This window comes from Watersipora subatra, chromosome 4, assembly GCF_963576615.1.
Source record: "Watersipora subatra chromosome 4, tzWatSuba1.1, whole genome shotgun sequence".
NCBI lineage: Eukaryota > Metazoa > Bryozoa > Gymnolaemata > Cheilostomatida > Watersiporidae > Watersipora > Watersipora subatra.
The window spans coordinates 57,287,468-57,301,489 of record NC_088711.1 but is presented as its reverse complement, the minus strand read 5'-3'; the positions used below and the strand labels follow the sequence as shown (position 1 = coordinate 57,301,489).

General features: G+C 35.8%; 1 protein-coding gene across 2 annotated transcripts in view; it reads right to left on the bottom strand.

Moving 5' to 3' along the window:
• Positions 1-14,022, bottom strand: part of LOC137394561 (L-seryl-tRNA(Sec) kinase-like) — a 100,859-nt gene that overhangs the window by 21,037 nt on the left and 65,800 nt on the right. For both annotated transcript variants that reach the window (XM_068081287.1, XM_068081288.1), the window contains one exon: positions 2,673-2,824. In XM_068081287.1, coding sequence (XP_067937388.1) covers positions 2,673-2,824 — 152 coding nt within the window. The remainder of the gene's footprint in view (positions 1-2,672; positions 2,825-14,022) is intronic.

The following is a 14,022-nucleotide window of genomic DNA, read 5'->3' as shown; positions in this document are numbered from 1 at the left end:
GCCTCGGAGTGTTGCTCTTAACGAATCCCAGGTAAAGTAAGGTAATCTGCATAAACTTCAAGAAAAAACGGCAAAATTGATCGTGGGTAAAACCCCAAAAGAAAAAAATGTCTTTTCTTTTGAGCATTTCAACAACGATCAAGTTTTGCCAATGCCAATCTGAAAAACGTCCTGGCAATAACATCACCTCAAACAACAAACCAATCTCAAGTGATAGAAAAATCTCTATACTTTTTCATGAAAACATTTTAAACTTTACATTAGAAGCATTTAATTTGAAACAAGCCATTTGTGCTTTTGATTTATATTATAGTTTGTATATGTACATGTATCTACTAATAAATAAGTAAATACATGGACTTGTGACAGTGCTCTGATAACTTGAACGCTCTGATAATTCGAACACTTTTGCTCGGTCCCTTGAAGTTCGAGTTATCCATGTTTGACTGTACATGTATTATGTTCCGTGTTTATGACCCCTGTTTCTACTCATGCAAATTTTTTTTCATTTAATTTTAACTAAGCAAAACAACTATGCAAAAATTTTCAACTAAAAACATGAAGAACTGTAAAAGCCTTTCAATTCATGTTGTCAATTTGTTAAAGGTTTACTTGCAACAAAATTCACATTACAGCTATTTGGCATCAAAAGATTCACCATGTTTTACTCTGCTGTATTGTAGGCGCAAAATATGTGGAAATGTGATTACAAGCTCTTAAAAGCTCAAAAACGAACAGTTAATCGTAGCCATCACGAAAAGGCCGTAGATTAGAATCCCTTTCCAAAACGGCTCAAATGGGACGTAGCTGAACAAGATGGCTTGTTTACACTTTCATGCAATCTCATTCGTTGAAATCTTTTCACAAATATACTTCTCGCATTCAATAAAACCATGTATATTGCTCTTATGCGACTATTTCATCATGATTGTAATGCTGTCATTTTGAGCCCTAATATCTCAAAATCCACTGTAAAAAATCGTTTAATTTTTTAACCTTTGCTCGAAGGAGTGCATGTCATCCTCTGATAAACATGACGAGCCTGTTGGTCACCTGTGATAGTTGAAAAACGCTGGAGAAATTATTCGCACTGTTTGGCAGGAAGTATCGGTCACATGAACAGATTATGACTAGACGATTAGACCAAACCGAAACAAAACTGTAAAGTAGTGAGCATCTATATTTGGTAAGGGCTCTTCAGTAAAACCTGAAGTGTTTGTCATAAACTAGTGCTATGAAAAGTTTTATATTGAGCCTTTTATTGGCCTTTCAATTCACGTGATAACATCATGTGTCAAAACAATAACCAAAATATTTGAGTACGTCAGAGAAATAAATTGATTCCAAACTACAGCGTTTTTGTGATGGCGGCGATTAACTGTTCTTCTTTGAGCTTTTAAGAGCTTGTAATCACATTTCCACATATTTTACACCTACAACACAGCAGAGTAAGACATGGTGAATTTTTTGTTACCAAATAATTGCAATGTGAATTTTGTTGCAAGTCAACCTTTTAAAGCTGAACTCAAAGGAAGTTGGTTTCAAATGGCCAGCTAAGAGCAATGACCATATAATCATACAGTCCTTGCTTAGATTTGATCAGATATACATAGTATGACTAGCTAGAAACTCCACCTACCGCTAAGATCTTGGGTAGATAAAAGTGATCACTAGAATTAACTCAGGTGTAAATGAACCTCCACCAGACCATCATCATTGTTAATTCTCTGACTTCCATAATAACAAAAATACTGAGATCTTCACACAGGATTGTTGGACACTGGTAATTAACCATTAGATGTTTCAAGGAGATAAGGAGAGAGGTCTTTGCCACTTAGCTATGGAGGAATGACGAGAATCATCGCTGTACCTTGGTCACAGTATTGCTTTATTTTCCATAATTGATAAAAGCTATGATGCTGAAGGTCCGTTACCACAGCAACCAATCAAAAGTCTAATATTTGCATATAATGATTAAAACATCTTCCTTTGCATATTAAAAGCTTACAAGACACTCATTTTTTTGCTCTTCAACCTCCTCTTCCTCTGCATCTCTTTCGAATCAAAGACATAGCAAATATCTACCAAGAGTGCGGCACCACTACGCCTCAGTCACCTATACCTACCTATACTAGGAGTAAGCAACTTAAAATGTTAGTACTGCATGCTGCACTAATTCCTAGAGGAGTGGGGAAAATGCTGCCAGTTAAACAAACCCATTGAAAAAAACACCATTGAAAAAAGAACACCAACAAAAAAAATGCCACTAAAAAAGATAATCCATTGAAATTGAGAAAACTTTTGTAAATGTGGTAAATAAAATCTTCACAAATCATAACCACCTCTAACTTCTATGAAAGTTCCTTTTTTATGACAAAATTACTCGTTGAGACCTTAGAACAGGTGCTTCACATTACTTGATGAGAATTATGAAAATAACTTCAAGACACCGTGAAAATTGTGACAACCTTTGTCAAGTGCTTCACAAGATTGCAGCCCAGTCAAGATAACTCATAACAAGTGCTTTACAACATGACAAGGCCATTTTGACAACTACTAGCAAGTACTTTCTAAAATTGAAAGACAATTTCAGTAACTCATAACCAAGACTTTACAACATGATAAAAAGACAAGGACTTCACAACAGCTATGGAACCAGTCTAATTGCTTGCCTGCATTCGCTGCTATCTGAGATTTAACAAGTTGTCTCAGTATGAGATCTGACTGATGAATGACATCCTCTACAGATATCCTGGAGCCTTCCTCTCTATCTCCTTCTGCTACCAATGGTGGAACAATATCCTCTGTACACGTGTTGATGAAGCTACAAAGAGAAGCACACCAACAATAGAAATCGTTAAAACTGTAGTAACACAGGATTTAAAACCTTTCCCAAACTTTTAGCAAAGTTCTTTAATAAATTACATGAGCCCAGAAGGGCTGGATGGTCACGACCATCTAGAGCACCCAAAAGAGACATTAAACTGGTTTGGGGCTGCGCAATGTGTGAGTGTTTTATTACATTAATTAGTAGAAATTTAACATGGAGCAAAAAATAAATATAGTTACAATATTGATTAAATGTAAAAAAATATATGAAAAATTAATTCCTACATATTAAGGTATATGATGAATCCCACATGTGCAATAGCACTGCCGCCAGTCGAAGGGCTGGGCCCACAAGTGAGTATAACAATACGGTGCGTGCTGTTGATCTTTAGGTTATAAGGCAATATTGTCGATGACAACAAACTAATTTCCATTGACAATCAAAATATGAGAAAGAAATTGTAAAAATATCGATGTTATGCTATGGTGCAAGAAAACCAGTCAATGTCTATCAGCCATCGCTCACACAACCTATAATACACACAACTCTATGTCATTCACTTTTTACTTGGCTAGCATAGTAGTGGTCACATGGTGTAACATGTTCGCAGAAGGGGTACGAACTTCAACATATGATCATGTCAAGATAACAATTTTTCAGCATGTGACGTAAAGATGACAGTTTTGATACATGAAATATATCTCAGTATGTCTAAGTTCGACTGAAACGAACTCTTATTAAATTGATCTGTATTTTACTTCCTTCTTGCATGCACAAGGAATGCATTCGCCTTTTCATCAGTTGTCTGTTTGTTTTATTTACATTAAATCATAACATAACAAAATGATAGAAAAAGTACGGTGCGATGAGGGCCCATATTCGCAGTAGCATGGCTATTCGAGGTACAGAGCCCAAGTTGATAAATGAAATTGTTAATGAAGAAAACATAGTTGTCTAGGCAAAATAAATCAGAAAAAATCTAGTCCAGAGAGTCGAGAGTCCAGTAAGTGCTGCTTCAAAGCAGCCTAGCAGCTGTAAACCAGATAGTCCAGGTACGGACCTGCTGACAGGAAGTAAAGGATGTTATCAGAGATGAAGATGACCATCTCATGTTATCATCTTAACTGATAAATTTTAAGATGACTCTAAGATTAGTCAGCTCTGCGCATACAAACAGTATGACCAGCTTGTCAAACGATTTCAATTTCCAAAACCAATTGTTATAATTAAAAAACAGGATTAGCGCTACAAAACAAACCTGCCATCTCAACTCTTTCGTAAGCAGGATCTTACATGACGTCTGACGGAACGATTAGTCAGGGAAAATTCTTCTAGCAAACACAATAGCCGATTGACACATTGCTAGGATTACTTTAAATCGCATTTTCTATCCATGGAAGTGTCAGCTGTCTGGGAGTTGGCACATGAGAAAAAGTTGTCGATCGCTACAAGAACGATGCTTGCGAGACGTCTCATAGCTGCAAGGGATCAACAATATTCCTATAATCAATAATAAAATATAACTTTACTGACAAATCCTCCAGCTGAGGTCTTATTAGGAGTTTTAGATGAGCCACTAAATAGCCTCAATTGGAAGTCAATATGATGCAATAAGATCCAATAATCCCTGCCCGCTCTACCTCGCCCTCTGCGGATTATCACTTAGCTGATCAGACAGTTCTAAAGCCTGGTTCACACTATATCGCCATAGGCCTGCGTTTTCCTTTTGGCGTTCATCGTCGATTATGTGAACCATGAACTGATGGCATCGACGAAGCAACATGGGAATGTTCGATGGATACATCAGGAAAGTTTGCAGCTGTCAAATTTTGCCGATATTTCGCCGAGCATCAACGACCGCTTTTCAAATGTGAACCATTTCGGCGATAGTAATTCGCCGAAATTTATGACGGTTGCTGCAGGACTAGTATTTTATTTCAGTCATGCGAAAACAAAGCGGTTTCTTCATGAAAATTTAAAAAGAAAAATGAGAATACTACATCACTGATGCAAACGCGGATGGGTTTGTGATAGTGGGAACATCGTTATCATCGACGATCACCGAAGTATTGTGGCATCAATATATCAACACCAAGATACGGCGATATAGTCTGAACCAGCCTTAAAGATTTTGAGAAATAACCCAACCGCTGTGTTTTCTTTAGTCAAAAGCCCTCCAACTAGAGGTCATTTTTAACAAGATAATTAAAGTGAACACATAATTTAGTTTAAAGTATTTGGTTAATTCAGTAATTCATTCCTGGACCAAAGCGACAGATCTATGGTTATTAACATTCAAAAGCCACTGATGAAGGCCACATCTACCGAGTGAGACGTGTTAAGATGGTTAGAGGCAGATACAATGGTTGAATGACTACCAGAGTGTCTTCCTTTTCAAACCAAATCTCAGTCAGCAGATGTGTACTATGGCAACTTGTAATTATTCATCTGATGCCTAAACTCTGCTGTGGTTAGTTGTGAAGAAAAGCAAACCAGAAATAGTTGACAGGAAAGTTTTTTGCGACCATTAACAGACCAGACACACGAGTGCGAAATTTGAAATGCTGAGATTTTGTGCTGTGAAAAACTGATCATATGATGAAGAAAAATTAATTGCAGCTTTTTAAGTTCCAATTTGGCCCGACTAAACATGCAGGCCCATCTTCTCATCCGATAGTGAGCAAATAGTTTTTATACTGCATGCACTGGGAACAAAACACATTAGGCACTATGCGTCTAATTTGCCCAATAAAAATACATTTTCACCGCAAACAAAAAAAGCTGTGAGGTGAATTTGAACGAAAATGCTGGGCAAATTTTTTCGTAGCGACAAATTTCATGATACATTTTATCCTAATTTAAGCTCGCGTGTCCAAGCCTAGGTTGAACACTTGTTGAGCGCCCTGCCAAATTCCAAACAGAAAAATACTACACATCAAAACTCACCTAGCGCTGAGAAATCAACATTACAAAAACCAACCTCATTTTTAAATTATGTTGAAACAACTATATAACAATAGAGTTTTTAGCAACTTTAAATGTCCAGTATTGCTTTTATACTGAAGTTTTAGCATTATAATGCAAAATATTTATGACCAGAATATTGATATTTATCCTCCCACACATATGGCAAACATCATTTTCGGTTCCGAGTCACCGACATACTACTGCATCCACCATCATGTTTCAGTTTATAAACTTTCTCTTACTAGAACCTACGATTCACTATCCTGACTCCTCCGCCATACTACTAGATTACAAACTTTCAAAACATGTTGGTTCAACTCACTCAACAACCCCTGATTTCTGTCTTTGCATTTTTTGGCACATAATGAAAGACATTTTGTTGATGACTACCAATGTCAATAAAGGTTATACATACATAACGCAATAAATAGACCAAGTACTCTAAAGACAATACCCCTTTATGCCCTGCGACAACAAACTTACCCTCTGCACTAAAGGCAAGTCTATGCTAAGTGATATACTCATCCAGCATTTTTTAAAAACTATTTTTGACAAATTTTTGCAAATAAAAATAGTTATACGAACGAAACTATTACATAGTAATAGCAATAAATAAAAAGTATGTAAATGCTAAAACCTATTAATCAATTAAAAATGACCAATAGATGAGTCAGACAGTCAGAGTGACTTGTGAATTTTTGTTGACGCAAGTTTTTGTTGTAAACAATCAAAATCATACAATCGTCTATTAAAGACTAACTTGCACAAAATATTGATAGATTTTACCAGAAAGCATCAATATTTTCTCATTACTTATGATAGTTTTTGATGTTTGAGGTGATCTGACAGCCAGGGAGTTTTACGATTAAAATTGACAAAACTTGATCGCAGTTAAAATGCTCAGATCAAGCGAAAGTGCAATTACAACATCTATAGTTGCAGAGACTGACAGAATAGAGACACGTAAAGCTGCAACTTGAACACAATAGCTGATATCAACTATAGTACCAATATCAACTATAGCTGATATCAACCATAGTACCAATATCAACTATAGCTGATATCAACCATAGTACCAATATCAACTATAGCTGATATCAACCATAGTACCAATATCAACTATAGCTGATATCAACCATAGTACCAATATCAACAATAGCTGATATCAACCATAGTACCAATATCAACTATAGCTGATATCAACCATAGTACCAATATCAACTATAGCTGATATCAACCATAGTACCAATATCAACTATAGCTGATATCAACCATAGTACCAATATCAACTATAGCTGATATCAACCATAGTACCAATATCAACTATAGCTGATATCAACCATAGTACCAATATCAACTATAGCTGATATCAACCATAGTACCAATATCAACTATAGCTGATATCAACCATAGTACCAATATCAACTATAGCTGATATCAACCATAGTACCAATATCAACCATAGCTGATATCAACCATAGTACCAATATCAACTATAGCTGATATCAACCATAGTACCAATATCAACTATAGCTGATATCAACCATAGTACCAATATCAACAATAGCTGATATCAACCATAGTACCAATATCAACTATAGCTGATATCAACTATAGTACCAATATCAACTATAGCTGATATCAACCATAGTACCAATATCAACTATAGCTGATATCAACCATAGTACCAATATCAACTATAGCTGATATCAACCATAGTACCAATATCAACCATAGCTGATATCAACCATAGTACCAATATCAACCATAGCTGATATCAACCATAGTACCAATATCAACTATAGCTGATATCAACCATAGTACCAATATCAACTATAGCTGATATCAACCATAGTACCAATATCAACTATAGCTGATATCAACCATAGTACCAATATCAACTATAGCTGATATCAACCATAGTACCAATATCAACTATAGCTGATATCAACCATAGTACCAATATCAACTATAGCAACTAGTGATGTCATTTCGCTCGTATTTTCTCCGAGTCTTTTAACCTTGATCAAATTTTGTCAATTTTAATCTTGAAACATCTTGGCAGTCAGATCATCTCAAACATAAAAACAATCGCAAATGATAGAAAATTACTGATAATTTCTTAGAAAATCTACAAAAAGGTTATGCAAGTTCATCTTTAAACTCAGTTTAAAGGTAAGGCCACACGTATCGTGCAATTTCAACTAATCTGAGAAATTCCATTCATACGAAATTTCTGACCTGCCACACGGAGTTTCCCCACCACGGATTCGTACGAAACTAACTTTCAACTAGCCAATCAGAACGCGGTGATAAATTGAAGCCGATTCCGTTTCAATCATTTTCTTCAGTACAAACATGCGCAAAAAAAACGACCTTCAACATTCAACTAACCTTTTCAACCGACCAATCAAACAACGATTCGTAGGAATTTCTGACGTTTCGTTCAATTCAGGATTCGTTCATCGTGCGCAACCACGATGGACGAATTCGTCCAAATGTCAATTCGTACGAATCGTTTCGTCCAAATTTCGCCGATTTTGTGAGAATTTTGTCTCGTGTGGCCCTACCTTTACACACAAAAAATATTCATAGAGCCACGAGTACAATAAGCATTGAAACTTAGAAGCTTTTTTGCTCTAAAACTTTAGAAACTAGACAGCAGACTGTTAGAGCTAAACCTATGAAAAAGCATAATCACTCAGACAGAATTTGTAGCAACCCAAACCAGCCATCAACTATATTTTATCACCATCTGAAAGCCAGAACATGCCGCCATTCAACAAAACTTTTAACAATAAATAAACTTGAGCCATTTCAATCAATACATGCAGAGCAGGTAATTAAATATACGTTTAGATAATTCGATGTACTCATTAGTAGACATCGTGTAAGCAGCCCTAGCGCCACTGCAGAGCCTAGATTGCACAAAGCAGAGGTACATAGTTATAAGAATCTAGTTGACTTGATGAGTGCCTCATAAGGACCACTAAACTTCCAATTAAAACCCCATAAAACTGCATTCTAAATGAAACCATTCAGTAGGTATAAATGCTGGTTAAATGTTTGAGAAGCCGCTGTCCTGCCAACAGCTGACAGAGGGTGGCCAGTGTGCCTGTACTGTTAAGAATAGCTGCTATGGTGCTGAGACAGAGGCTGCGTATGTTGCCTAGGCAACCGTGACAACCATAAGGCATGAAATGACTGGCTGGCTTCCAGCCAATTGCTCGAATACCATCGGAGAAATGCTTATTGCGAAGGAGCTCAAACTATAATTCTCGAGTGTAAAGTAATAGTAAACAGAAATAAGTGAAAAATATCGTATTCTATAATTCAACCTAAAAATCGATCTTACTATTATCATTGTTAAAGAGAACCATTTGAGAAAGCTATGAAGGGTTGAGGACCACGGCGTATACTACTATGTCTGTGTCATGGTTTATTTACATTGACTCCAACTTGAACAGTCAATCCTAAATCAGAGATAACGCCCTGATCACACTCATCCAATCAAAATCAATGCGGCAAACTTGCACAAAGAAAATGGATTTTACCGCCTTTTTTGATCATGAAACCCTGAACTGAACTCATCAATTGATAAATAACTTGTATTTATATTCTCTACTTGAATTGGGAGGGAACAACTCTGAAGTATATGTCAAACTCTTGGATACTTTAGTTGGCAATTGGAGTTACTGTTACTGTTTTCAAAAATCAACCTATCACAATTCATTTAACTATGTGATGTTGCATTTTATTTGGTCTACCCCTACTGCAAAGTCCAGATTGCAGCTGAGTAAAACTCAAGGGGCATCAACCAGAAAAAATTTGTTTCAAAGTGCCATAACACTTCGTTTTAAAATTACATCAAGATTTATGGAGTTACTGAATGAATTCTAAATAGGATAACAAGGTAAATATTCGATATGTTTCCCAGTTTAGAACACCAATCTGCCTCATAATTTGTCCCAAACCAGCAAAATATTGTGTAAAACTCAAAGCTGCCTAGACCACAAAAGCAGTTTTAAAAAGAACATCGATACTTATCACGAGCACAGTCATCGTGCAATGTTAAATAGCTTATCTACTATCTTCAGAAAAGACTGAGATTATTTTGAAGACTGAATTTAGATAATAATGAGTCATTTAAATAATAATAATACTTATCTCTATTATTCTAAATCGGACTAAACATCCCTAACTTCCGTTCCTAAAAAGCTAGGCTATGTCACATATTTATGGGTGGAGCTTGTGCCGACTGTGTTATTTTCGAGACGGATATTGAAGCGCTTTAAAAAAGCCTTCATGACCTTGATGGTTAATGGACCAATCTTTATTTTGAGTACAAAATCGAAATCAGCGTGTCTGATTTGCCTAGAAATTACGATAAAAGTTGTACATGACAGTTATGGTTTAATCTTGTATGTCCTGTTTGGCTGTGTTATGCCCACCAATCTACCGGTATGTATGTGTGTATGTGTGGGTATGTACGTGTGTATGTACGTGTGTATGTATGTGTGTATATGTGTATGTGTGTATGTACGGGTATGTACATGTGTATGTATATATGTATGCATGTATGTATGCATAACTTTTTATTGCCATTAATAATCATTCACAAAATTCTTTTTTCGTTGCATGATAAAAAAATTAAATGACAGAAATCAGGAATCATTGAGTAAGTTGAACAGACGTGCTTTAAAAGTCGGTAATCCAATGCTATTATGGAGGAGTCGAGATAGTGGATTGAAAGTTGTAGTAACAGAAAGTTACTAAAACTTCCTACAACTGTAATATATGATGGTGGATGTAGTATGTTGGTATCACGGAATAGAAAACGATGTTTGCCATATGTGAGGAAGAATAAATATACCGTAAAACCTCTAATTGAACGCCCTCTATTTGACCGCCACTATGATAGAAGAATTGACAAATAAAGCGCCACCCTCCATTTGAACGCCACTTTGACAATCTTTGATCTTTATGAACCCATAGTATCAAGGGATCAGTAGAAAAGTGTCCAAAAATTTGATTACAAATCATTCACATTGAGTCGTTTAGTTCAATAACAATCAATTCTCTCGTTGTCACACTCCAAAGCTTTCAGCTTGTTTTTCGTTAAAACATTGAAAGCAACACCATAGAAATAATTAATAACTGTCTCAGGCTAATAGGAGTTCTTTGTTTGACGGGGTCTTGGTACCCTAGGACACTTTTATTTCGCTAGTATTTAGTTTCGTGAGTAGCACACAGAGTAAAATTTCGCTGCAACTTAAACCATAACTGTCACGAACAACTTTTATTGTATTTTCTAGGTAAATCAGACACGCTGATTCCGATTTTGTACTCAAAATAAAGATTAGTCCACTAACCTTCAAAGTCATTTAGGCTTTTTTAAAGCGTTTCAATATCCGTTTCGAAAACAACACAATCGGCATTACAAGCTCCGCCCATAAATATGTGACGAAACCTAGCTTTTTCAGAAACGGAAGTTAGGAAAGTTTAGTCCGATTTAAAATAATAGAGATGGGTGTCTTAAAACCCATTATTATCTAAATCCAGCCTGTAAAATAGTTTCAGTTTTTTATGAAAGGGATATAAACTATTTAAAATTGCTCGCAGCTTGTTACATGACGTTTAAATGGGCTGGACGCCGAGAAAAATGAGCTCAAAAAGCGCGGTTTTATCACGAGCTAGCGTTGTTATCGCGCTTTTTAAATATGCAATGCTAAATAGCTTATCTACCTTTCAGAAAAGACTGATATTATTTTTAAAGCTGGATTCAGATATTAATAGATTTTAAAACACCCATCTCTATTATTCTAAATCGGTCTAAACATCTCTACGTAACTTCTGTTCCTAAAAAGCTAGGTTACGTCAAGTATTTATGGGCGGAGCTTGTTATGCCGATCGTGTTGTTTTCGAGACCGATATTAAAACGCTATAAAAAATCCTTTATTACTCTGAAGGTTAGTGGCCTAATCTTTATTTTGATTACAAAATCGGAATCAGCATGTCTGATTTACCTAGTAAATACGATAAAAGTTGTTCGTGGCAGTTATGGTTTAATTTCGCGGCTCTGATGAGTGCGAAAATATAGTGATATGAAAATAAATTAGTAAAAAACACAGATTACATTCCTCAGGTCCAGTTCGCTAATAAGAAAAAATTTTCAGTTTGGGACTAGTTCGTATTTGTAAACCGCAGGTTGAAATGTGTGGGTGAGATCGATAATTCAATTTGATCACTTGCTGCCATTTGTTTCTTGGACGATCAATGACTTCTAGGTCCCTCCCGCCGTGACTTTCACATATCTTTCACACTCAAATCCCAAGAAAAAGAAAATAGATAACAACCAACTTCACAACCAAAACTGTATAACGTGGTTGGACCTGGTGATGGTTGATTGTATTGTGATGGTATTGTTTTTGGTTGGTAATAAAATTCATCACTAGAATAATTATTATTCAAATTTATTACTTCACCTACCAGACTTTCATCTTCATCAGTTACAAATTTGGTGACTAAACTGTTATCATCATCTTAATTTGCTTTGCCATGCCGCTCTGTCGGTGTATTAGCTATAATGAGTTTACCAGAAACTTCCCATTGAGCCCAACCACACACGACAATTACCTGCATTTCTATTATGACGATTTTATTGTGGATATCAATGAATAAAGATATTTAATTGCGCCGTTTTCGCTCGTTCGTTATGATAGTTTAGTTTCGCTCATGAATTTTTCGCGAGAGGATGACTCCGTGAAAATGCGAAAGTTGGATGACGGGAATACATAAGTGTCCTAGGGTACTTCGAAGTACATGAATATAAAACGGTTTACAATTGGGATTGTACAAAGGTTACGTTTGGCGAGCAAAACTTTCACTCGTTGTATTTGTGCTAAATTCAATGAGTAAAAGTTTTGCTCTGCCAAAACAGTGTTTGAATATATCGCTTGTTTAATGCTAATATCAACTAGTTCAGCAGTGCAGAAGAGTTGAGGTCAGAAGATATTGTAGAAGGTATTGGACAACCAGAACATGTTCGTTCCATCGAAAGCAACAATCAGAACGCAGCTGTCCGAGTAAATGATGCAAATATTTTTGTTTTAAAGACGCTTATTTTTGTTTCTGCTTATATTATAAGTATGGTTCATAAATGTCACTTGTTCATGAATGTATCCTTGTAGCATTTGATAGATTATTATTATATAACTTCTAAGTTTGCAGATTTATAGCGTGTTATTTGATGGCATCATTGCGGAAATCTGATCTTACAATTGAGCGATGTTCGTAACTCCTCTTCTATTACACATAAAAAGCTAGTTTTGGCTGCAAACTGTAGCAAACATATCAATGTGCTTTTATCCAAAATTGGTAAATATAGACATTAAATAAAAATATGTCTTCAAATTTAGAATGAAATAAAAATTGAAAGTTTGAACAAATTGCAAAGCAGGACACAGGCTATAATATTATCGCAGGTTTATTGCAAGCAATAGATATCAACTGGTAGAGATATTTCTCGGTTTCTCAATGCGTACTTATTAAGAAATCTTTGATAAGCTGAACGTAAGTTAGCAGATTTATTGCATCCGAAACATTCAAAATCGCTCCACCGGAAAAGAGAGCGAAATATAGCCGACATTCACTATGCCCGTAATAGGGCTAAATTTATCTTCTGATAATTCTGATGAGCCATTTGAAAAATACACCGACATCCTCTATTTAAACACCCCCTCCAATTGACCGCCACTATAAAGGAAGGATTGAAAAATAGAGCGCCATGGCGTTCAATTAGAAGTTTTACAGTGTTTCAAAAAGGTTTTACGACTTTTGACATTTTGTCGTAACACCGGGTCTTTGTTAAGCGAGTTGGTCATTTATGTGAAGAGGACCTGTATAGGAAATTATGATCCCACGACCAAACGAGCGGGAGCAAAGTTTGAGAGTTTTTATGATAAATGCATGTGCACACAACTTACGAAAATTATTCATCAACAAAGTCGCAAACCCTTGTCTCGAAATCTCATCAAAAAATTTAACCATCATTTTGTAAAGTCGTTAAAGTATAATAACGATACAAAACACATATAAGCCTATTTAAATATGTTACCAAGTCTTTGTAAATTGTCGACAGTCTCTTAAAACTTACCCATCTGAACGAATTATACACAAATAGACAGGTTTATTTGGCCGAAAATCGTTATTAAAACTTGCTAAGC